The following is a 26,077-nucleotide window of genomic DNA, read 5'->3' as shown; positions in this document are numbered from 1 at the left end:
TTTCCAAACAGTAAACTGCTGCCAGCAGGTTGCTACAAACAATAAATATAAAACACTGCATACATCAATATCTGTTTAAAGCACAACTTCATTTGGGCACATTCAACGTTTAACCACATAGTGCTTTCAGTTAACAATTTGGTATTTATTCAAGCACGTCTCTATAGACTGGAAGAGGGAGAGGAAGAGAGAGGGTTAAGAAAAAGGGACCTATAGCTTTAAGACCACAAAATGCAGTCATACCTGTCAGCTGCTGCAAAATTAAGCTCTAATGGAAACCATGCACGTGTTTTTTTTTTTAAATTTCAGGTCTATATTTAAAAAAAAAAAAAAGAAAGAAACTTAATTAATCCAGCTTGGTTCTATACCTATTTAAACTTAACACAAGGTCGATGACCACATAAGATTTCTTCTTGGTGGGGGAAGGCAGCTCTCCTGTCTGACATAGAATCATTGTGGATTTGCTTTTTGTTGAGAAAGGAATAGAGGACATCACTTCATACAGAGTGATGAATTTTAGATTTTAAACAGGATTTGGAGAAACCAGGGCACATATGATCTGATTGTACAGGCTAACATAACCTGAACTGTAAAGAAATGTACATTAAATTTAGAATTTTGATAAATGAATATTCCTAGCAAGTGAATAAAATGTATTCAATTAACTAAAACCCGGTGCACTTCTGAACTGAAGTAGAATTGACTGTAATTGATTTATTTGAAACCAGAGGTTAAGGACTGAATTAGCTAAGTACAACTGGGTATTTCAAGCCACTGACTTCTCAAATGTCAAATCCCTTCTATTTTAAATATTATTTCAGCTGCGGGGCATTGCAGTCCTGATGGTAGTTCCATCAAGAACTCAAATTATATTCATATTCGATTTTGGGGAGGAGTGGATTGGATTGTGATTTTTAAAGGGTGTTAGAGAAGAGAGAGGCTAGGATGACTAAAAATGGAAGGAGTGCTGTTTCCATGAAAATGGGGTGTCATAATTAGTACAGACTAGTGAACATCCTTGTAATTCTACTATGGATCCAAGTTACTTTGAGTTAACCCAAAGAAGAATTACTGATGTTAGTATGTAATCACCTGACATATCAAGTAATCACCATGTGTTTTTAAAATTCTCTGTTGATCACAAAAGAAAAGCAAACTACACTGAGCTGATAAAAATTTTTAATAAACCTGTTTTCCCCCCACCCCTTAAAAACATATATAACTTTTAATATTTTGTTTTAAATAAAGAAAGTAACAGTATCAAGGTCTTCAAAATGTTGAACTACCGAATAGAAATCACTAATTCTCTCCATTTGGCAACCATTGTTTATGACCTTACAATGTTGTAACCCACTACTTCCTCTCTGTCTTTCTCAGGATGCAAGGATTATATTGGGTTCAGGTTTTCCAACATAACAAGCATCTGTAAATCCAGATATGAATGAATGGTATTTAATAAGATTGTTTTCGTTTTAAAATGAGTATTTATGTGTCGTTGGAGAAAGAGCAGCAATGTATGGCTGTTTATGAATGCTATTGTGCCTGAGGTTAGGATCCCCCACACAATCTGAGATGCAGCCAAGAAAAACAGCCGTGATAGACAATGCTTCACTTCACCTGCTACGATATTGTGTGCATTTCATTTCTGTCAAGAGTATGTACAGTTAGGGTTCATTCGCCTCATTATTTTGTTACATCTACGTTTACAGTTAACCAGTCTCTCTAGGAAATAATAAATAACCGCCTTAAAAAACAATTGCCGTGTTGCGTTCTGAGGTTACATTTTCCATTTGAAATTTTTGAAAAATCCACCATTGTTATGAACTCTCTGGCTTTGGAAAATAGAATTTAGACTCCACTAAGTCTCATTTGTTTGTCGAGATTGATTTTACAGTGCCTCCCTTAAGGAGATTAGAAAGTAAAAAGCTGCAAAATGTGGACACTGTCTCATGCTTTGCTTCCTCGGTTCTTCTGAATATTAAGCCTTATGAACAAATGATAAATGTCCGCCAGTTGTTCTATATACCTGTCAGGGCAAATACCTAAATGCTTTTCTCATGACCTTCTCTGTAAGCCCTTCTAGTTAACCATCTCATTTTCTTCTTAAAAACCATTAAAAATCCTCCTCACTCCAAAGCAAAGAATTCCCAGATCAATATACGAAAGCTCTGAATTCGCCATCTTTCTGTACAGCATGTCTTCCCTTCTCTTAAGAGCCAGCACACGGCAGGTCCTGTGATTGTAAGCAGACAGACAGAAGTCTGCAGGGGCAGCATTCACAGCCCTCCCCCACACTCAGCATCCCACCTCACAGTCCACTGCTTTGTATTTCTAAAAAACCGTAGGCGGTGGGAGGTAGAAAGGGGTAGGCTGGCATTAAGGGGGACAGCAGAAACGATTATAGGAAACAATATCATTTCCCTGTGCCCTCTGTTACTTCAAGAGCTACTTACAAGCACATTAGTGAACCCCTCTCTAAATAAAATATTAAAATACATGGGAAACAATTTGCCCTCCCTTTCTGTTACTTTTCTCCTCCCAGTTTTAGCTCATTTACATGTCTTTGCCACTGAGAAACCTGAGCGAGTAAGTGAATGCAAGTATTTCCTTTGTGTTAATGAACTAACAATTTAAATTTCAGTTATCCTCTGAGGCAGATTCCAAAGTATGCAGTTGGGGGTGGGGGGTGGGGGCAGTGGGTAAGGGATTCTTCTGTTCTCCATCTTCCCTGTCATCCTTAATACTTGGCTCTTGTAGGTTTTATGTTTTGGTTTCAAAAACACAAATGAAAACCTAAGGGATCAACATAAATAAAATAAAACTTTATTTTTAATAATAGAATTAATGTTTCTAGTAAGGAAAAGACAGTATGTCATTCCTTTAGCAGTACAAACAATCTTTTCTCCAAAAGAATACATTGGGTTTTATTGTATCATTTGTCTGAATACAGACTCCGTGAAATACCTAAATGATACCCTGCTCTGAACTCCAAGTTGAAAGTAAGTTTTTATTATACTTGAGGGAAACAATGGGTTCAGCTGCTTATTGCAAGGAGCAATTGCCAAGGGAGAGTTAAACTCAATTACTGTAACCATACTGAATAAAAAATACTGCCAAGAACAAAAATACGCCTGGGTAAAGACAGCCACTGAATAAAAAAAAATCGACATAAAGCGTATCAAATATTTATTTATCTGGGCAACAAAGGACTATGATACATTGACAGGCATTGAAAGTACCGTCAGCACAACTCAATACAATACAACTAGAACTGCTTCCAATATGGCCAGTGAAAATACAGAATACCAGGTGGTCCCAAATGTTTGAAGTTCTTTGAACAAAAAGAGAGAGAGAGAGAGAGAGAAGGAAAAATCCCTAACCCTTGGTAAAGACAATATCCATTTATTGCTCGAATGAGGCTTGTAAGGGAGGACAGTAGAATAAAATAAACTTTTTTTTTTTTTTTCTCCCCACAATACATAGAAGGGTTATAAAACCACTCAAGTTTTAAAAAATCTTTGCAGGGTCCAATATCACAGTATCTTTTCTTCTTCTTTCAGTTCAATGAAAAAGCTAAATGTAATATTAATTATATAACTTTTTATTTTACTTTTTAATTTTTTTCTGTTCAGCTGTTTCATTGTTGCCTTTTAACATGCTACCACAGGAGTAAATTCATGGATCTCAGAGGGAGGCGGGGGAAATCCCCCAAATCTTGGATTTCTAAAATACCATGAACCACATGAAGAACTAATAGGGAAGATTAGAAGATTCCAAACCCACTAAACAAGAGGTAAACGAGATCACCAGATAAATAAAATTTAAAAAAAAAAGGGGGGGGGCTTAAAACAGGCTCACCATATTTACAATTCCCATTAAATTACACATAAATAAATATATACAGAAACATGAACACTGATTCCCTTGTATAACCATGAATCGTGTTGCCAGATAAAGTTCAAGTTGGTCGCTTTACCTTGAAGAGGAAAAACTTCTACAACTGAAGACATGACATGGAACTTCGTGTATTTTGTGTTCAAGTTTATTCACAATACTGATAAAAATGTCATTATCCTTTTTGCTTTTTTTTTTAAAGTATGGCTACAATCTGAACTGAAGTATGTAAGGGGAGATGGTGATTCAGTCCCATGAAGCTCATATATATATATTTTTTAACTTTTACGTTCTTTTTTTTTTTAGAAAAAAAAAAAAAGTTTTTGTGTTTTTGCTGTTGTCTGTTGCTGTTGATTCGTTTGTTTAAAAAAGTTCACAAACACTGACAGAACTTTTCTTTGCTGGCTTCACGGCCTGTTCTGTTCTCTTAGGCTCCACATAAGGGCAAGAGAGGAAGTTGAGGCAGAGGGGCTAAGTCCGCAGTGGCTGCCCCTCCAGGGAGCTCGGGAGGACGGAGGGTGGGTGAAGGGTGGCGATGGCAGCAGCAGAAGCAGTAGCAGCAGCAGGAGGGGGGTTCCCCTGAGCTGTCGCCTGCAGGGGGTGGGGGCTGTTGGGACAGGAAGGGGGGTACTGGGGGCTGGTGAGGTGCAGGAGAAAAGGGGCAGGTCTGGAGGCACGCACACCTCACTTTCTATGCTTCTCCTCTTTGTCACTGCTTTTGGCGCTGTTGTCCGTGTGGCTGTTGGGGTTGTTGCTGAGGTACATTTTGTCCATGGCCTTGAGGGCCTCCGTGAGATAGTTCTGCAGGGCTGTGACGGCGGCGCATACTGCTGGACTGCCGAAGCCGTGGGAGATGAGGTTGAAGTGGGTCAAGCAGCTCTGGATGCCCGGCTCTAGGATGGGGTTAGGCCTGGAGTTCCCCAGGGGAGAGCGGTCCTGAGCCAGTAGATCTGTGAACTCTTTGCATATCTGTCTGCAGCACAAGGGGAGCAGAGAGAAAAGAGAGAAGTGAGGCTCCCCTGTGGACATAATCTGCAACAACTGGTGCAAATCTCTCTCAGGTGCAGTTACCTCAGCCCTGACCCAGCAGGAACCAGACCTGACCCAAGTTCACAGAGATGGACTTGGTGGTAGCCACAGGTTGGAAAACCCAGTCATCTCTGTGCCTTCACAAAAGTATCTGTCCTTCATTAAATCCATACCCCTCCTACCTTCACCACTGTCTACATCTCCTCTCTCTCTGTGCTCAACTGCTAACCTCAATGTTGGTGGTTCAAATCCACCCAGCAGTATTATAGAAGAAAAGACCTAGTAATCTGTACCCTTGAAGTTAAGTGCCATGGTTGAGTCACTGAACTGTGACCTTGCAGTTCAAATTGACCTTGTGATCTGGTGCTTATTCTAAGGCACCCCACAAAATCCTATGGAGTGGTCCTACTCTGTAATGCATAGGGTGGCCATTAGTCAGAACTGACTCTAAGGCAACAAACGATAGCTTTCTCTCTCTGTCTCACACACACACACACACAAATTCACAAACTCCTCTCTCAGATACGTCAAACTTCTTCCCTCACCTTTTTCCCTCACACAAACACAGGGCTACTTCAGATATTGGGAGTGAAAACAAAGGCGTTAGACAAGCACCGTCCTGCCAATGCTATGCAGCCATATTCTGTCTGTTCAAAACATTAATGGAACCCCTCTTCTTTGTGCCTCTACAGACACTCAGCTGTAGTTTATGAGAGGAATTAGCCATCCAGTCACCTTCAAATCAGACTGTATTCAAACAGAAAGGTAAAACTTTGCTTGGCATAATTCTTCCCTACAAATTAAAAAAAAAAGATTATCTATTACTCGGATATAATATAGGATGGACTGGGAAAAACATTCTCATTTCCACTGTACTTCTTTTCCTGCACACTTGAGGAAACAAAAATCTTGAGGAAAAGTGGATGGGGAAAAAAAAAGAAAAGGGATATGGCGATGCTCACAAAGCAGAGGGAAGACAAAACAGTGAAATTTCAGAAAGGGTCTTAAAATTCAGCAGATGATGCGATGCCCAAAATTTCAGAAAGGGTCTTAAAATTCAGCAGATGAGGCCCGTAGGCAGGAAGCTCTGTCCCTGAGTTTGGAGCTTTCCTGGGAGGAGGCGGGGTGTACTAGCTGACTTCCTACTGCAAGGCCAGAAACCCACCCCAGTACTAGGCCTCAGTTTCTGCCCTCTGGTTCAATGTCCTCATGCAAAATCGACACTGGTAATGAAGGGCTTCCAAAGCCTTTTAATTTCCAGAAAACATGATCCCAACAGTCTTTTTTTTTTTTTTTTCACACACCACCTGGAGAAGCTTATTCAGCCCAGCTACTGATGGGAATAGAACTTGGGCCATTTTGAAACCTATTTGACATCTCGCCTGTAGGCTAAAATTTGTGTCTGTGTGTGACTTTCGTAGAGGGAAAGGAAAAGAAAGTATGAAATGGAATAAGGATTAGGGTTGAAACTAGGACAGCTTCTGGCTTGCACATTTTGCAGGCCACTGATTAATCTTTGCCCTTGGAGAACATAAACGATAGGAGACAAAAATGGATCTGGGCAAGCCCATTACCCTATGAGGATTTGATTCTGCTCTTTCTGAAACAACACAGCCACAAATTCAAACTAGGTTTCTATCAACCCCTACCCCACCACACACTATACATTATTAAGAGAGAGAAAGAGAAGATGGGGAGGAATAAGGTAGCAAATCAGGGGATGGGGAGGGTGTACACTAACATTCATATTTCCATTTTAAAACAGATTATGGTTCATAATCAATATTAACAACAAAGCCAACTAACACAAAAGGAAAAGGGGGAGTGTGCCCTAGAGAAGAGGAGAAAAAGAAGCAAGGAAATGATTTTTTTTTTCTCTTTCTCTTGGCAATGAGACACAGAGACCCCGACGAGGTAAATGCCTTACTTTGTAGCCAGGAGCATGTTTTTTCTTGTCACTTGCTCATTGGGATCGGAATGTTGCCGGTTGAGAAATTCAGCTACTGCTTTGGCAGGAAATTCGGTTTCACACACGTACCCAAAGTCCCTGGCTAGGTGGACGGCTTCTCCTGGCAAGAGATGGAGAGAAGGAAGTGGGTGCAAGAGAATGAAGAGTTGGGATCAAGATTCATAGTGGAGGGGCCAACACAAGACAACCACATGTCCGCTCCACTCCCAGAAAGCCCTTGTTTTCTTAACCCAGAAGCTGAAGGAAACTACTTGTTTCTCATTTCAGGCTTTTTATTTCCTTCTCTGTTGGATCTGGTGAGTATATTTACAGGACCACTGTTCTAGAAAGCCAAGAGGACATTGGAATGGTAAATCCCACAAATCATCCTATCCTCCAGCCCCATCCCTCCCACCCGGAATGAGTTTTCCAACCTCTTTTTATAAAAATGTCCTTTTATATTCCAACCTCACACCTATCAACACAGTCATAAATGATATTCATAATTACTCCTTGAGCTTTTCGGCAAGAGAACAACTAAGGGTTTAAATTTTAACTTGATCGTATATAATTATCTGTTCATCCAAAACGATTAACCAAGAGGATTTGAGGGTCACTCCACTGAGTCTGTCTGTGTTGTTGATTTTCAAATCTTTGGTTTTAATTTCCTGAACCAGTTGGTTTTTACTGCAGGGCTTCCTGCCATTAGCTCCAGCTCCGGAAGAACGCATGCGCCAATTAGAGCATCAAAGCCCTCTCCACAGAGCTTGTTTCCATAAAATGGAGGGATCACAAACAATAACAGTTCTCCAGAAACTGCCTCCCTGCTACCAGACTCAACCCCCAAAACCCAGATGCATTCTCACCATACACCCTAAGCCACCACTTTTTTGGAATAAGGCTAGTATTGATATTATTTTCAATAAAATGCTAGCTACTGAGTTTCTGGTACTGAACAACTTTATTATTTAACAGTCATATTATTATTGCCTTTGACACCATTAACAAATATGATATTCATAGGATTCCTCTTCAAAGTCATGGTTTCAAATATTTTTAAAGAACGGACAAAACTAGAACTTGGACAGAATTGTAATGCTGTTGTTGTTAAGTGTCATCGAGTCAGTTCTGACTCACAGCGACCCTGTATATGGTTTCTATGGAGCAGCTAGTGAGTTTGAACCGCCAACCTTGCAGCTCAAACTGATGTTAAGGTCGAGTGCTCTTCCTATGGCACCACACCAGGACTCCAAACTGTAATGTTGTTAAGTGCCGTTGAGTCAGTTCTGACCCACAGTGACCCTGTATAGGATTTCTGAGGAGGGACTGGTGAGCTTGAACTGCCAACCTTATGGTTCAAACTGACAGCGCATTAACTCATAATGCCACATCAGGGCTCCACTGTAATGTTGTTGTGAAGTGCCAACGAGTCGGTTCCAACCCACAGTGACCCTCTATATGGTTTCTAAAGAGCAGCTGGTGAGCTTGAGCCACCGACCTTGTAGTTCAAATTGCTGTATGGCGCATTAACCTACAGCGCGCCACACCAGGACTCCATTGTAATGAAGTACACCTCAAATACAATATGTAAATAAAATCAAATGCCCCTTTTCAAAAAAATATAAAGTCCAGCTTTTTAATCTGCCTGGCAGTAAGTGCTTCCCCCCTCCCTTCTTTAGCATAGGACACTTGCAACAGGACACAAGAAAACACTAGGAATTGTACATTCATTTCAACACACCCAAACTTTAATATCAGAAAATTAACAGTAATCTAAAGAAAGCAAGAAAGTGAGTGGATTCTAGTGACAGAGACTTTCTAGAACAAGGAGTGAGGGCAGGGCTGTCTTTTTGGTTTTGCCATTGATGTGTGTGTGTGTGTGTTGTTTTTTTTTACAAACTGCTATGAGAAACTAGTTGCAATACTGTTTCTTTTTTCTGTTTCTACCCAAGCAAACCAAAGTCTAACTGCTCCCCCACCCCCACCCCTACACATCAGGAGATCAGCACAATTAAAGAGAGATAAGGAAACATATGTTTGGAAAACAAAAACCTAAAAGAACATATAACCCTGAGCTTTCAGGACAGTCTTAAATCAGGATGCAGGTTAAGGATTCCCAAATTAATTCAGGAAGTAATGGTCACGCATTTCTCAAAGGCAGATGTCACAATGACTTAAATGATTTACCACTGATCTCCTCAAAAGAGTCAGGAAATTGGAGAATATGCAGTTCTGAAATTGTCACAATGTTTAGGTCAGAAGTCGACTGGGGCTGTGTGTAATTTTGTGGTAGAAGGGAAGAGAGGAGTGTAAGCAAATCGTTTGACAGGCAAGAATTCCATTCACTTCCGGTAAAGTCTCCAGAAAGATGAAACTGCCCAACTGATTCAATATATAACTAAACATCTGGCCACTAAATATTATCCATTTTCCCAGAAGGCAGTTCCCTTCTAGTTAGCAGGGAGACTCACCCTCCACTAGTGATGTGAGCAGAGTGACGTTGGCAGCTTTGCGTCTCCCTGCTGGCAGGTTTAATCCTATTTTGTCCAGTTTTTCTCTTAAAGATCTTCCTCCATTTTTAGACTTCGCCCTGTTTCACAAAGATGCAAAAAAGGAATTTATAAAACGTTGGCTTGTTCTCCATCATACTATAGTCATTTTGAAAGCTTCCTAAATGTGCTTTTCAAACATTGAGAAAACAAGGCCACAAGACATTTCAGGGCAGGAAACGTAGCAAGAATGCTATGGAAAGATCATAGGACATGAATGCTTGTTAAACTGTAAAGTACCCCCCCTGTGTTCCTTATTATTGCAACTATGAAGGCAGGTTAAGAGGTTTTCATTTCCCAACTCTCTAAAGAAGAACCTCAAACACACACAGCCTGGATCTCCAGGGTTTGAGGCACTTTTGAGTTCAACTGATTTCTGTATATTTTCCCTGTTGTTACCACCACACAAATCCCAACGGGGTCTTTAAATTGTCTTTGCAAGATCTGCTGTTAGGTAGTTCACAGTAACCAAAGTTATCATCACTCTCACGTTTGTGAGAATGGCTCTGGCTTTAGTCCCAATGGGAAATTTATTTCACCAACTGCTTACATGCCATGTCACCAGCCTAACTGGAAATGTCAAAGGCTGATATCAGCCTTTAAAAATTCCACTGATTTCAGGGACAAGGAGGCAGTCCTAAATAGATGTCTAAATAGACTCCCATAATCAGAAAGTGGTTAAGATAAATTGTTTAAATGAAACAGCAAATTAATTAATTTCAGATTTTATTCCCTACTCAAGTGCTCTTTAATTGTGTGGATTAGATTATACTCCCTTAGGTAAACAGTCTCCAATATTGGGGGAAGGGATGGGAAGAAGGCAGAGGGCAGAGAAAAGATGTGTGTCAGGGAACCATTACAAAGGGAAAGCACACTGACCGCTAAGGAGGGAGGAAAAGATCAGAGCAGCTGATGATAAAACCTCCCCAAACGGTTTTATAGGCTTTGCATCGGAAACACGCATCAAGCTGAACTGAAAGTCCAAAAATTTATCGAAAAATGAATAAATTCAAAACAATGAAGTTCTTGATCTACTTTTTAAAAAGAAAAAGGCAAAGTTAAATATCTGGGTTACTTTCAACCCAAGACCCACCACCACTCACAACTCTGGGGAACGAAGGCTCCCCCACCCCCTTCACTCTGCAAAAGATAGGTGCCCTGAGGGGAGGTGCTTTACCTCCCGAGATCTTTAGGAAATCTTATCTCGAAAGAAATCATTCCGACCTGACCTCGCAGGGGGGAGGGGAGAATTCTTGGCTGGCCAGTCCATAACAAATGCATTCTTCGGAGCTTACTACACATAGAATGCATGTAAAGGAGCCTTGCACTCAACCAGGCATACATCAGGGCCCCAAGATAACCGGACAGATATGCGAGAGCGTCTGGCATCTTCAGTCGTGGCCACTGGACATGAGAGAATGCCTTTCTTTAGTTAAAAGTCATTCTATTAAAAACCCTATTCAGGGGACAAGCGGTTACAATAGGAGTCCCTACACTAGGGAAAGGGTGAGCGAGCAGCAGAGAGGAACTTTTCCTGGGCTTGCAAGGTGTGCGCAAAGATGGAAAGGCGGCTGCATTGCGCCCCGCGGCTGCAGCAGCTGGGACTGAACCCACTGCGCGGCTTGTTGCGCGTGCGCGCCGGGGCCGGGAGCCGAGGGCGCGCACCAAGCCCCGGAGCGCGCGGGACGGTGGCGGAGAGCGCAGGCGCGCGCCGCCTCGCCCCGCCCTCACCTCCCACCCACTCGTTTCTACGCTAGTCTTCCCGCCCCTTTCTTCTCCAGTTTAGGAGAGCCGCCGAGCTAGCCCGGCAGACGACGCCGGCTCCGTAGCCCGGCGCAGGCGCAATATGTCTGCTGGCCGCGGACAGACGGGCGGGGCGGGGCGGGGCCGGGCCTCACCTCCGGAGTACTCCGCCCAGCAGCGACGCGTTGAGACACTCCGGCGGAGAGAGGCGCCGCTGTACTTCCGCCACCGTGACCTTGTACTTCGAGGTGGAGCTGAGGAGCGAGAGGCGACCCGGAACTGAACAGAAGACTTCGTTGGGGTTCACCACTCCGCCAAAGAGGTTATCCTTGTTAATAGGGATAGCGGAGACGGCGTTGCTGTTGGACTTGGATAGGGACACGGGGCCTGCGGAGAAAGAGTGGAGTCCTCGTGTGGCCATCGATGATGCCCCAAACCCGGCCCAGACTCTAGCCCTCTGATAGGCACGGCTGGTCCCCGGGCTTGCGCCAAGGAATGCTTTTCTTTCCGCCCCCGTCCCACGTTTCCCCCTCCCTTCCTATTCCTTACCCTCTGCCTTTCTTCAGGGCCCAGCTCTGCCTGCTTTTTGCCTGGACCCTTTTTCTCTTAGCTCAAATGTGGGGTCTAGAGGTGGATGTTGAAACTGTGACCTCAGCTCTCAGCATCCGAGAAGAGCGGGTCGCAGACAAGGTGCTGGAGTATAGGGTGCAGTGGAGGGGGCTACATTCGCAAACCGAGAGCAAGTTACATGTACTGTAGGTGTTTTGTGGGAAAAGGGGGTTTAGGGTTTGGGAGAAATTGAGTCAAAGATTGATAATTAAAATGAACCTAAAGCATACTGTAAAGGAGCATTTCACTTAAGGCACCAACTTTCCAGCCAGGTGTGGGTTCTGTTGTCTCACATCACACATTCCCTGACTCCTTCCCATGTTCAGTTCTTAATAAAATTCTGGTTTTGGAGACCCATTCCAAGCCCAGTTTTGAACTGAGCAGAGATGAGGCCTACCATGTGTCCTTTTGTTGAACAAATCCTTAAAATAGCCCCCTCTCTGCTTAAGCTGCTTTATAGGGATGGGGGCCAAGAGTATTTTCTTTCTAGTTAAAACCTTAAGCTTCACTACTGTTTACAAAAATTCAAGCCCAGCAGAAAGTGTACTGCAATATAATTCAGATACATTCACAACCTTTTAAGTACAGTCTGCATTTGTATTTAAAAATTCCACATGGAGACATAATAGGCACACATTTTCATCATAGTACTCTTCTCTTATGCCTTCCTTAATGGGGGTATTGTAGACGTATGGCGAGGGGGGGGGGTCTAGGTTTTGGATAGATCACTTGTGACATTAATAGCTCTGGGGAGGCTAATAGAGACAATAGGAGTTAAACGAACTCTTGAGAGATTACTAATAAAAGAGCCAATTATCATGTCGACTTGGAAAGAGCATCTCTTAAGATTTATCCCTTGCACATCTAATTTGATGTGACAAAGACTTCACAGATGCAAAAATGAAACTTTAAAGTAGCTAACAATGATTGGAGTTAGGAATGAGAACAGTTTCACATAGCATCCTCCTCTGGTGGTGCCTAGAATCCTGAAATGTCACACCGCTGCTCTCATCATAACAACAACAGAAAATGCTGCTGCTGAAGAGTGGGTAGCATTATTCCAGTAAACTTTATTTCTATCCACCAGACACAGTGCAAATTAAAATCCATCCAAATCACTTGACACTTCTGTATTAACAAATCTGCTACTAATATTGACATCTTCCAAAGAAAGATGCTAAGTTTAACCAAAAGCCAAATTTTTGTTAACCTAATTCACCAAGTTTTAAAACCCTTAAACTGAAAACCACTAACAAGAAGCTAATTTGAAGAACATGAAAGTGTTTTCTCTGCTAATGAGCTTTGTTTTCATCATTGGTCCTTATTTTAATATTAATTTGCTTGCACTATTTTACCACTATACATCATTTCTTTACACTCCCCACAATGGATTAAACTATTAAACTGTTTCAAAATTGAAATGTCATTTCCAAATCAGCTCAGGTATTGCACATGCTCTGCATTTGTCCAGATAGCATTAAACTAAATTGAGTGGTCAAATCATGAATCAAAACAAAGCAAGCTTGTTGCCATTGCTAACATACAGAAAGCCGACCTGTAAGCGTTGCTGTTCTATGACTATTTGCTAATTCTGAGCCTTTAGGAAATCCTATTTGAAAAAAATAAATACAGCTCTGCAAGTTCTTTTAAATAGCACTGTGCTTGTACGGACATGCTTGGAACGCAGAAGGAAATGGCTTACCTTTCTTAATTACAGTTTGATCTGGGATGTTAATACCCGGGTCTTCTACATGCTGCAACAAAAGGATACACATGGATGTAAGTGTATAATCAAAACAAAAGGAAATGAATATTCCGTGCAAGATGGGGGGAGGGGAAGGTGTAGAATCAAAATTCTCCCTCCCCTATGATGACATTTATATATAAACATCTTATCTTGGCTTATTGGAATTTGGGGCTTTGCAACTCAAGAGGTTTCACTGCACAGCCACGGCCAATTTCTCCTCCTCCAGCCAACAATCCACATTTGAAGGAGGCAGGAGAGGGGGGAGCATAAAACTTTCTTTGGAAATTAAAGCAAGTTGTGGAGCACCTAATCTTTCAGAGTCAGTTCAGCCTTTAAAAATGCACCAAGCTTCAGTTAGGTGCCTTAGCAGATCCTGACTTAAGCGAGTCCAGTGATCAGGCAGCAAAAGCCAGAGAAACACAATAGAAATAGCAGAAGAGTCTTGGAAGCTTTTTGGAAACGTTTTAGGTGGTATGATAAAGCTATCTACACCTTCCCCTATAGGAAATTAGGGGGGGACATTAAGACTTCTGCCTAAACTGGGCTCAGACAGGAATATGGAAAATATTTTTAAAAAACAAAACAACCTCTGAGGTTGCTTTCCTGTTGTCCAGTAAGCAGGTATGTTTGTTCTTTTCTTTATTTCCCTTTCTCACTCTCTCTCTCTCTTTTTTTTTTTATTACAGATGGATGTGTGTATTTGTGTGTGCTAGAGTCAACGTGATTAGAAAGTAAAACGAAATCATGTTTTCTAATGCAGAAACTGACAGGCAATATAATGTCTGGCTGTGTTTACAAATTAGCACCAGGGCTGCTGAGATAGAAGATTTCACAATCGTTACCAAACACAGGCATTACCATTTAAAAAACTATTACTTCCTTCTCTAGTCTTTGTCCAACAATAATACTGATTCAAACATTTTCCATTCTGTCTTGGATTTATGCTCCTGTTAATTGTGCCTGATCGCAATGATTCCGGGTGGATGGTACTAAGTTGCTTTATTACAGGTTTTATTATACTCAATGCTCTCATTTGTAACTTGCCTAAAGTGCTTCTGGATTTAAGTATAATTAAATTGAGAAATGTTCAGAAATGACTACTGCAGCAGCTCTTGTGTTTTAACTATATGGGGAAATATGATCCCTGTATGCATGCACCCTAAACCCATAAAGTAAATGTAGTGTGGCATAATACTTTTATTTGTGTTATTTCTAAACCTTGTCCATACAGGGAAGACTGTTAAGTTTAAAATCCCACTGAGATATTAATGATTAAATAATTTTCACCATTGATTTGATTTTCTTAAATATTTCACACAGTCACTCTTATTAAAGGTTAACTGTTGCAGAGATGGGAACACTGAAAATAACCCTTTTCCTGACCCAAATTCCTTTGAAAGAACTTTTTCTTAAAAGATAGGGGAGGGGGAGGGGGAGGGAAAAGCCAACTGGGTTTCCTTGTTTTCATTTGATCTTTTGGTCAATTTCTCCTAACTGACCAATCTCATAACAAAGAAAGATTGTACAGGTGTTAAGAATTCACACCAGTCACCTAGGAATTTTTGCAAAGTAGAACAATTCTAGATCACAATTGTCCCAGAAACTTGCAACATTATTTTGCAATTCAAATATTTCCTAAGAGCAGGCAAGGAACACATTTAGGAGTCTCTCTGGGAAGTAGAGCTAAAAACAATCACAACTTTCGATTAAAACACACACACACACACCCCAAAACCACTAAAAAGCACACCGCTCTTTTCAGAACTATTGCTCTTCTCCTATTTTACTTCAAAAAATTAAAAACATGTAACTATTACCATATACGCATAAAATGCTTACTAAACCCTACACTGGATTAAATGCCTACTTTCCTGCTTTCCTTGCAAGCTGCTAGCTAAGCTTAACCAACAAATTTCAATGATTAACAGAACCAAATGAGAGATGTAATAAATTTTCTATTTTCCTATGAAACTTAAATAACGTTTTAAATTCACCAACTAAGCAGGTAAGTTCATCTGACCATTTCCCTTGCAATCTAATGCAGTAATCATTAAACTGTCAACGGACATACTGCTACAATATTTGATGCAGTCATTTGAAATAGCATTTTAGCAAAAATCACATCCAGATACATTTCCTCTCCAAAGAAAAGGAGCTTTAACAGAAGCCTTTACAGCTTTAATAAAATTATTGGCTTGTTCTAATTCCATTTCAGGAAGGTTGTGAGAGAACCATAAATAAGTAGGATTGAAGCAGAGCAGAGATGCTGGTTCAAATTTAATTTCAGAACGTATTTTCAAATTATCAATAGCCTGGTTTTCATTGTAAATAGTCGATGTGCTAATGCCATGCTTATTTAGAAATCATTTAAAACTGCATATATTGATAACTGAATTAGAACTCAAATAACGCATTACCCAACAGTTTCCAAACATTTAATTTAATATGAGGTGTAGCGGGTTCTGATAGGCGTTGGGAACCCAGCTAATGATTTATGAGGTCACCACTTAGCACCCCTAGGAAGAGGTCTCTCTGTGCTCAAATTTGCTGCTTTTCTTTAATCAGGATAGAGTGTACACATAACTTTTGGGTTTCACTAGTGCTCATAAAACCCCGTTAAAAAAAATACTTTCTTAGCGTGTCTTTTTACACTTCTGTTGTTGTTTAATTGGGAGAGCATTTAATGAGCTTTTTGGGTTGAATTTAACTTCTTTCCCAGGATAGAAAGAAATCCCCACCGCCAGACCCTGCGGTGGAATTAGATCCTCTTCTAATGGAAACTGTTTACTGTCATCGCAAGGGAAAAATATTGTTAATGGTGGCATTCGTCTGATTTATTTCTGTGTCGGAAATGGCAATGCCGGCTTTGTTTGAGGGAGCTCCAAGAACCATTGTTCTAGGGGGCCAACTCTCAACTACTTTTTTATTTAGTTCGGCTGTCTATTTGGATCGTCAAAGCTACTTCACAAAAAATAAATAATAAAAAAGATAATACCATTAAGAAAAACCCGAGCCCACCGTTTCGCTGCAACTCATATCCCAGGTGGGTGAGTAGGGGCCACGTTGGCGCCCACACCGCCTGGGCGGCCTCTTACCGGAACATCCTCGATGGCGTGAGGTAAAGAGTGGATCGAGAGGTCTCCGAGTCCTGAGCCGAGCCCGTGTGGGCCGTGCAGAAGATCATCGTGCCGCCGGTAATCCCTGCGAGGATCCAAGCCAGACAGCTGATGGGGCAGCCCCCGGTGCGTGTGCAGTAGCCCAGACTCCTGGCTCTGCCTCTGGCCGGGCCAGCCCGGGTGCTGCGGCTGCGGTTGAGCGTGCAGGGGGTTCAGGCTGTAGGGGTCGTTGACGTGGGAGTAAGGATCTTGCGACTGGGGATAGATGGGCTGGTAGGGTGGGGGGAAGTAAGGGGGCTGGAAGTCGGCATTGGGGGTGTGGGACAGCGGCGGGGCGCTTGTGTAAGGAGATTGACCTACAGTGCCCAGCTGGGGCAACCGTGCTGTCCCGTTGCTGGTGCCGTCGTGACGGTCCTAGAAGAAAACGAGATTGAGAAAGAGTAAGAAATCCGGCAGCGAGTCGGAATGGTCCACACTAAATTCGCTCGACAAGCCTGCGTAGGTAACCACCGGCTCATGCCCAACAGTCCAACCGGGAGAAAAATTTAAAATCAGCTTTAAATTGTCCATTTCGGAAAACACCTCAGAAATAAATAGGCCCTTGCAAACACGCAGGAGAATCAGATTGTGCAAGACACTATCCCTAAGCTATTTCATAGTGGGGGGTGGGAGGAGGCCTCCCGGAACACGGCCTGTTAAACTGCAGCGTGAAACCTCCCTTAGACAAAATGAAAACTACAACTAAATATTAAACAGCAAAAGCGGCCTTTTCTTTTCCCCCCCGGATTTGAACCTGCTTGCCACTGCGTTATTGTTTACCCTGTTCCATTTATTTGGAGGAAAAAAATCATAAAGGTTCAAAGGCTATTACCATTTCATGACTATTTAAATAGAAATATATTTCGCAGAGGAGCTATAACGAACACATATATTTAAATTACTAGCTTAAAGAAGGTTTTAACTGCAGGATCGGGGGTCTGTCTTTTTCGCTTCTTCAGTTAGGACCCTTCTTCTCAACGGGGTCGATTTATGATATGGATGGGGGGGCAAGTAAAGGTTTGAAATAGAAAGATACAGCCTTACTGGGTTTAAGAGAGAGGTACACCCTAGGGCGGAGCCCCCCGCCCCTTCCATCCCAGCCCCAAAGGGCAGAAAAAAACGCCTGACTTTATGTTCCTCTCGCAATTTGCTTGCAAAACAAGCGAGCAGAGTTGATTCCAGGGAATGTAAACCCTGGGAGGTTCACAAGCGGCCCGAGGGTAGGGGGCACATTGGGCTACACTTCTCCTGCATCAAATTTGAAAGCATCTCCAGAACAAGTGGAGACGCAAGGAAATAAAGATGAACGTGGCGAGAAACACGCCTTGAGAAGCAGCAGCTAGGTAGGTCTGAGCGCGGGGAGAAGCCGGGTGAGGGGCACAATGCATCCGCATCCGAATTAGGAATGAAAAAGAGCGAGAAAAAGTAAAGAGGTGAATGTAAATGAAAGGGGCAGCCCTGTAGGAAACCTGGGCTTGAAACTCCAGGTCTCATGCAATTTCGCAGCCCCAGGTTTCCAGAGTAGAATTCCTAAAGAGACAGGGATGGGAGGATGGGGGGTGGGACTCACCATAGCTGAAAAACTGTGAACTAACATCTGCGAAGAGTCTGGGGTAACCAGTCAGGGTAGAAAAAAACCAGCAAGGCTGGCCCCGCCGCCCGAACGCGCCCCACACAAAAGGCGCTGCGAGCCCCGCGCCACCCAGGACTCGAGTCACGGCACCGAGGCTCCGCCAGGCGCGGGTGCCCCGCTCGGCTCCATCCGAACTTGAACCACCGATTCGAGCTGCGCCTTCAGTTGGTCGAACCCACGGTCTCTATCCGGGCGCGACTGGTTCGGATTCAAAGTTCTTTTAAAAATTAGCAACCCCAAACACAGAAAAAGAAAAAAAGTGTGTGTGGATGTATGTGTGCGTGTGTGTGCCTTAATCCGTGTCTCTTTTCTTAGCGGCGGCTTCGCTGGAGCTTCTAATACCCACGCCGGGCAGCGTTCCTGGAGCCTCCTAATAGCAGATATTCATGACTATTAATATGACACGAATACTTAATAAGGGAAGAATGCCTGGAAATGCAGCGTGAAGCAGCGAGGCCACTCGCGCCGGAGCCGGCTCTCAATGCAGTCCATTGACGGCGCCTCAGTGTAGCAAATCGGAGGTGGGGCGAGGGCGCGCGCGAGACAAAAAGCGGGCGGGCAAGGGAGCGGGCGAGCGCGCGGGGGGCCGCGGCGCGGCGGCTGGCGAATCACAGGGAAGGGGCAACATTTTAAAAGGTGGCAGAGCAAGCAAAAGTGAAAGAGAAAGAGGGAGCGAGGGAGGCAGCGGAGAGGGAGGATGTGTCTGCGTGCGCGAGTGAGAAAGAAAGTGTGGGCGAGGGCTAGGAACCCGAAGAGGGGAGAGATGAGGAAGAAGGGCGGAGGGAAGGAGGGAGAGCCTTGGAGGAGGGAGGGGAGAAGGGAGGGGAGAACGGGAGGGGGAGGGGGGACGAACGGCGCACAGAGGGGGAGGGGAGAAGAGCAGCTGAGAGTGAGGACAATCGGACCCAAAAGGCTGGGGCAGACCTCGGGATGCCGCGAGTCGCCCGCCAGAGATGCCGGGGACCGCGGCCGGACATCCGTCAGGCTCTCGGCACAGGAAGCGCTTCTCGGCCCTTTTCGGCCACGAGTTCCTCTGCACCACTGTCGTGCCAAAGACTCCGGCCCCGGCGGCCCGCCGCCGCAGGGCTCCTCCATAGCTCGGCGTTCCTCCGAGAACCAGCCCGGCCTCCGCCGCTCCCCCTCCGCGGCCGCTGCTTCGGGTTCCCCCGGACGCCCGGGGCTGCGTACTCAGCCTACAGGCTCTCCCGGGCCAGGTTCGAGGAGGGAACTGGGGACGCGGCTACTGGCGAGTAGAGACGCTAGGCGGCCCAGCCCGGGCGCCGCTGGCACCGGCTCCCGGCACCCGGCACAAACCCGTCGGACTGGCTGAGCCACTCCCGCCCGACGCCCCCCGGATGACACGGCTCACTCTCCTGGGCCGCCAGGCTGTCGGAACAAGCGGCACTTGGCCTCCTGCGTGTCCCTGCAGAGCCCCACGCAGAATCAGACAGCCCGACCGCGCTCGCAAACATGAAATCCCAGCAAAGTTGTTGAAATCGCCTTCACTTTGTCTCTTCTCCCTCTCTCTCCTTTCTGCTTTTCTTTGACCCGCTCTCTCACACACAGTCACGCGTGCGCTCCAGGGCCCCTCTGGGGGTGGCTAACTTACCCCCACTCCACCCTGTTCGCACAGGTTCCGAACGCCACGCGAAGACTCGGACTTCGCCCGCTGGAGCCCGCAGCTCTCGCCGGGCTTCGGCTCCACCAAAATTTAGTATCAGAGGCGCGGACCTCAGTCAGATCGAAAGGATTCATCCTCCGGGACTGGGCAACACCGATTCACCCTGACCTTCCCGCAAAGCACAGGCCCCAGCCTCGACAACAAAGCGCGCTTCCCTGGCCCGGGGTCCCTGCACCTCCTCCCCGCGTGCGGCTGGAGTCGCCAGAGAAGCCTGAGTCTCATGGGAGACGCACCCTGTACCCCATCTATCGGGGAGGGGGGATGCGAAAGAATAGGGGTTAGCTCCAGAAAGGAAAAAAGTTTCTAGAAACAAAGATTTAAAATAATCTCCAGAAAGGAAAGAGGGAGGGGACGAATGACACATTGTTCGCGTAAACCCAGTTTCTGATTTCAAGTGAAGACAAGACTCCCGCCGATCTGCATGCACCCAAGAACTCTCCGCCCCACATTCCCAGGTCCAAATGACAAAAAGAAAAAGAAAGGGGGGGACAGCAAATTCCGGGACGGTCACCAATTTAGGCATTCTCCCAGCTCCCCCACCCCCAGCAACTCATTCGCTCATTTCGGTGGGAGCTGCAAGGGCTATTAAGGCAGAGGCCGCCAGGACTATTCCCAGAGTCTTGTTGGGGCTTCTCTGGATGCCCCAAGAAGCCGAGCTTCGCAGACCCTGGGTCCGCGCATGTTTTCTGTCTGGTGAGCTCTGGCACTAGAGGCAGCGCGGCGCCAGAATTCCCACGGTCACGCAGCCGAGCGGCAGGACCAAGTGTGGGGGTCGGTGCACTGGTATCCACACGGCGGACCCTGTCTCTGTGGGAACTGCTGCTTAGAACTTCTTCAGCAACAGAGAAAACCTGGAGGCAGCCTTGCCGCCTGGATGCGTCCTCCCAAATTTAACCCAATACGGGGACGTGAAACTCTGTTTAGAGTGAAGAGTGGAACCTTTTCCGAAATTATAAGGATTTTTTTTTTTTTAAGAGGGAGGAAGATTTAAAAGCAGATAGTAAGTTAAAAAGGCTACTAGAGGGTTTTCTCTTCCTAGTTACTTGGGCCCCCAGAATCGTGTCGGAGACAAGCGGAGTGCAACAGACGTGTGCCCAATTGCCAGCAATTGTTTCAAAACCCACGCTCCTCTCTTCGCCCCGCTCTTAGGCGCAGTCAAAATTGTTAGAAAGGGGAGAAATGGGACACTCCCTTTCCAAAAAAGGAACCGAAAGAAAGGAGCGACCTCGTCCTTCCTCTCCGGCTGTTCCCCCGGGTTCTTCAGGCGAATCGGAGGGGCGGGCGCTGAACTGGGGAAAGTTTGTCCCACCCGCGTTTCGCAGCTGGCTGCGAGAAGAGGAGGAGCGGGAGGGTCCAAGCTCAAGAGTCTGCGGCCGTGAGGATGACGGAACCGGCGCCGCGCTTACCTCGCAGTCTTCGTACTTGATATTATCCGTCAGTTTCCAAAGCATTTTCATGGATCGGCGTGAACAGATTGGCCCCTCTCTGCCTCCCACCCAAGTGGAGCTACTCTCTGGGTAAGCGCAAAGTGCCGGCTGCGGGCGGTGAGCGCAGGAGGAGGAGGAGGAGGAGGGCGAGGAGGAGGAGGAGGGCGAGGAGGAGGAGGAGGGCAAGGAGGAGGAGAAGGGCGAGGAGGAGGAGGCGAAAAGGGAGAGAGCTCCCGTGTGCGCTCGGAGATCTCCCTCTAATGGTAGAAACTTTTCTCTTTTCCAGCTCTTTACCAACAGCCTAATCGCCTCATTAGCATATCAACAATAGTCCAATTGCTCGCCAGCACCACAACCAGCAGTCCGCCGCTCCGACCCAGGTATAAAGGCCTCCTAGAGTCCCAGAGCGCACACTTGCTTGTGAGTCGACAAATTCTCCGCGGAGCCACTCCGCACACCTCTGCCCCAACGTCCCGCGCACCTCTCCCCAAACCCACCCCACTGCCTTTCCACGATCTCCGTTTCCTCGTAACGGCGACTTCCAATGCAAAGCCTGGCTCTGGCGCCTAGGTCTGGCTCCCTGCGCCTTACTCCAACCCGGATCGAAGCTCTTGGCGCTGCCCGTTCGACTCTGTCCAATCGGAATTCGGATTTTTTTCCCCTTTCGCTGTTACAAATATAACCCCAAACCAAGATTTCCACCACCACCCCAACAAGATGTCGACTCCACCTCCGATCCCAGCGCCTAGGAAGTTTTATTGGCTTTGCGTTTTTCCCTCCCGACCGCTACCCCTGTTGTTGTTGTTAGGTGCCATCGAGTCGGCACCGACAAATAGCGACCTTATGCACCGCAGAACGAAACACTGCCCGATCCTGGGCCAACCTCACTGTCGTTGCCACGCTTGAGCCCATTGACAAGAGGAAGACCCCTTACCCTTAGATTGGCGATTTTTGCTAAACGGCTCAGTTTGCGCTTCTGGGCTTTGGTATACCTTAATTGCGGCGCGTATAAAATAAAAAGTTATACCCTAAAGAAATGACTTGACGGCTCCTGGGGTTAAATTATTTTCCTCCCGTTTGTACGAAGCTCTGACAATGAAATTGACGATGAAACTAGGCGTTTGGGCTACGGGCTTCCTAGGTTGGAGGTGTATGAGACTATAGAACTCCTACTGAGACTGGCGCTGCAGGATTAGAACTGGATTGCTCGCCAGAAGGTCAGAGGTTCAAACCCACCAGCCGCTCCTCAGAAATCCTATCCAGGGTCGCTGAGTCGGGACCGACTCCGTCCGCACTTAACGTCGAGACGCCCAGTTGTTTCTGGAGTTGAACCTAAATATCTGATAGATACCTAAATATCTAATAGATACACCGTGACATACATGCATCCAAACAAGTCATTGGCAACCAACTCTACACTGTGCTAATCGGCTCCAGTTTTACCAGACCCTCCTCTTTAAAGCAGGAAGGGTTCCTTCATGGTTTGGTGATGTTACTAAGGCGGGCGCGCTCCCTGTGCAGTGATAGAAAGCCGTGGAACCCCGAGGCCCGGGCGCAACACATCGCCCGGGTTGGCCAGTCCAGGCTCTCTGATGCCACACACGGGCCTACTACTCCACCCTCTTTCCCTTTCTAGTTTAGCAAATACTTTAACTTAGAAGAAGACATAGTGTTCCTTTTTGACTAAGTTTTCCATTTGTTCTTCAAATAAAGTTTGTCTTTTTTTTCTTCTCAATTGCTGCGAACTCCTCACAACAGGTCTCGCTTCAGAAGTGCTCTAGTAACAACAACCTCAGGTCTCCCAGATATCCGACGCTGGTCCTCACTGGGGGCCATTGCAAACTCAGTCGTCCCCTAACAGGTGGGAGAAAGGCAAGAGAAAGGAGCTTTGGAAACCCGTTAAGGTTTTGGAAGGGTAATTCTCCCTCTAGGAGACCACAGCAAATGCTCCCAACTAAGCAAAGCAGGCCGGTGGGGGCCCAGAAGCCAAGGCGAGCAGAAGGGGAATTCACGCCCTGGGAGCTTCCTGGCCCTCTTTCCCTACTCGCACACAAACAATCCTTTGGCTCCTCAGGGCTCACAGATTGGCGCTGCCCTCAGTCCGGAAAATGGTCAACAGCGCAAGCACTACGCGCCCCGCGGGACTGCCCGGGGTCAGCCGCCCAGCACAGTGGCTGTAGCTCAGTCACCGCGAGCACCGACACCTTCTTGGCGGTGGCAGCAGTCGCAGAGCATAACCTGTAGGCCAGATCATGGGTCTGGGAACCTAGCTATTTACGCCCCGAAGGCGTCCCCACAATGTGCTTAGTGTGCTTAAGGGAACTCAAAAGTTTCATTTCTTTCCCTCTATGACCCGGGAAAGAATTTAGACTTTTCTTATCCTTGCCCCACCCGACTCCGCTGACCCACAGATCTCTGGCTCCGCACCCTCTGGAGCTGCGAAACTGTTGTTGTATTCCTGCCGAGGGCGCCATTGAGGTGCAGATTGCGGCCTGCGGGTCTGCGCCGCCGCCCGCCGTGTGGGCGCTGAAGAAAAGGCCGCGAGAGCGCCCGGGTCACCCCAGGAGCCAGCGGAGTCCCATTTGTCTGAGTGTCATTACCTCGACAAGTCACTAGATTGTATGCCAATGATTCACCCGTGATGGGTCCCCAGGACAACTAGGCCTAGAGCCGGTGTAGGGATCCGGGATCCAGGCCTGACCTGAGGGCGTGTCGGGGGAATGGGGGAAGGGTAAGAATCTCTAAGGAGGAGAGGCCGAGACACCTGGGGAAACAAAGACATAGCGTGGGAGTCAGATGACTTCTTTTCCCTGGTTGTCAAAACCCATTGAGACCCTGTCGCCCAGCAGGCAGAACCCGGCAGATCCGGCCCCTCCGGGCCCCAAATCTGCTCGCCCCACCCGAGATCCAGGCCTCCCGCCACTTGCCAAATCTAGAGCCTGCAGAAACCAAACCCGCGTGCCTCTCCTTCACTCCGCAATTCGCAATCCTCGCAGCTTCCAAACCTCATCCTGGCCCACTGGAGACCCAGACCTAGGCCAAACCAGTACCACCGGTCCTTCTCACCAGCCCGGAGCTCTGCAGCGAACTTTATCTAGGGCTCTAAGAGATACCGAAACCCCCGCAGAATACCGACAAAAGACTCCCTTTACTTCCCAAGCACCAGAGACAGAGTAAGGAAGGGACGCATGGCCCCTGGGGGCAAGAAGGTGGAAGGTATGGATTCTCAGGATTTTAGCATGGTGTGATATTTTCATCCTATCCTGAAGTGACTCCAATCTTAGGGATAAAATAGTATTTTGTGAGGTTTAAACGGAGGAAGGAGGGTATAAAAGAATCCACTCAATAAAAATAATAAGTACAAGGTAAGAACTGCCAAATACAAACCGCCTTGGTTTCCGCAACTCCAGGGAATGTAACGAGAACGGGACTTCTCTCAACTTATTTTTAATGACCCAACTTTGAACAAAGCTGACGAACTCGCACCAGGAAAAGTAGGGTCGCGATTTTTCTTGGCGGAGGTTGGGGCGCTTGGCTCCAAGGCCCCACAGGCTTTGGATACTCAGAATTTCACACTAGCCGGGGCCTTGAGCCGTTGGGTTGAAAAGGACTTCGCGGTTCGAATTATGAAATCAGTGTAAAGGGGGAGGTTGTTAGCCTAACCAACCTGTCCCAAACCGCCCACGTTCCCGGAGGGGAAAAAAAAAATGTCTGCAAGTTGGAAGAAGAGCGCTGGGGAAATGCACTGTGGCCGGGGCGGGGTCCCGGACTCCCAGAGGGCAGGAGCCAGAGCTCAGCGGAGCCGGGTGCGCGCGGCCTGGCCTAGCAGGACAAACTTGGTTGGCGTTGTTTTCGGCAAATTCTCGATCCTCTACCTCAACACCCACCATTCACACTCCCACCCCCACCCTGTCACCCCCCACCCGCCGCCCAAGAGGAAAAACCGGCTCCAGGAAGCGGCTTGAGTAGATAGATAAACTTTGCACAAACTCTTAAGTATCTCCCAAAGGAGCATGCTCGCAGCCGCGACCTGGCCACCGTAACAATCTCCGTAGCCCATAAATCCCCCAAACGGGGACACTACAAGAGGGACAGGTGCACCAGAACCCCACCCCAACGCGCAACCCAAGGGTCTAGGGCCTAAGGCTCAGTAAGCACTGAACCTTCCTCCGCCCCGTGCCCTCCCCGCCTCCTGAGTTAGTCATTCACCCAAGTTTGTACTTGGGGGGGTGGGGGGGACGACTGGAACGTAAACCACAAGTGACCCCCGGGGCCACCTGTGGAGCGTGGGCCGGACTTTCCCCGGCTCCGGGCCCGAGCGCCGGGGCTGCCACCCGTGCTCGTTTTTCCGGTCCTTTCTCCCTGGGGAACGCTCCCGGGCGCTGCCAGACGCGCCTCACAAACGACTCCCCTGCCCTGGGCCAAGGCGCTTACTCTCCGCCTCCCCTTCCAGGCCCCTTCCCCCGTTCCACCCCCGCCCACCTCGGTCCCAGCCCAGACAAACCCCTGTACCTGCCAGTCCCCCATTTTGGCAAGTATGGACATCGTGGCTCAGCACTCCTGGCGACTGGTCCCCGCCGGGCATGGGCTGAAGGGCTCCGCCGGGCCCGCTCCCTGGAAGAATCGCTTAGGCAAATCCTTCTTTTTTACCTGCTCACTAAC

At 46.6% G+C, this 26,077-nt stretch overlaps 1 protein-coding gene across 3 annotated transcripts; it reads right to left on the bottom strand.

Moving 5' to 3' along the window:
- Positions 1 to 2,807: 2,807 nt before the first annotated feature.
- On the bottom strand, positions 2,808 to 26,077 carry TFAP2A (transcription factor AP-2 alpha (activating enhancer binding protein 2 alpha)). Of its 3 annotated transcripts, none has more exons than XM_006864095.1 (7): positions 25,928 to 26,077; positions 16,615 to 17,049; positions 13,475 to 13,526; positions 11,319 to 11,550; positions 9,343 to 9,461; positions 6,851 to 6,992; positions 2,808 to 4,867 (listed from the first exon to the last, which is right to left on the bottom strand). In XM_006864095.1, the coding sequence occupies exons 1-7, from the start codon at positions 25,958 to 25,960 to the stop codon at positions 4,579 to 4,581; spliced, it is 1,302 nt and encodes a 433-aa protein (XP_006864157.1). In that variant the 5' UTR covers positions 25,961 to 26,077; the 3' UTR covers positions 2,808 to 4,578. The 3 variants fall into 3 exon arrangements, with proteins under 3 accessions (XP_006864157.1, XP_006864158.1, XP_006864156.1); XM_006864096.1 differs by lacking the exon at positions 25,928 to 26,077 and adding an exon at positions 18,245 to 19,019 and having other exon boundaries at positions 4,094 to 4,867; XM_006864094.1 differs by lacking the exon at positions 25,928 to 26,077 and adding an exon at positions 21,395 to 21,481 and having other exon boundaries at positions 4,393 to 4,867.

This window comes from Chrysochloris asiatica, unplaced genomic scaffold, assembly GCF_000296735.1.
Source record: "Chrysochloris asiatica unplaced genomic scaffold, ChrAsi1.0 scaffold00060, whole genome shotgun sequence".
In the NCBI taxonomy this organism is placed as follows: Eukaryota; Metazoa; Chordata; class Mammalia; order Afrosoricida; family Chrysochloridae; genus Chrysochloris; species Chrysochloris asiatica.
This window is presented reverse-complemented; position numbering and strand designations above follow the sequence as displayed.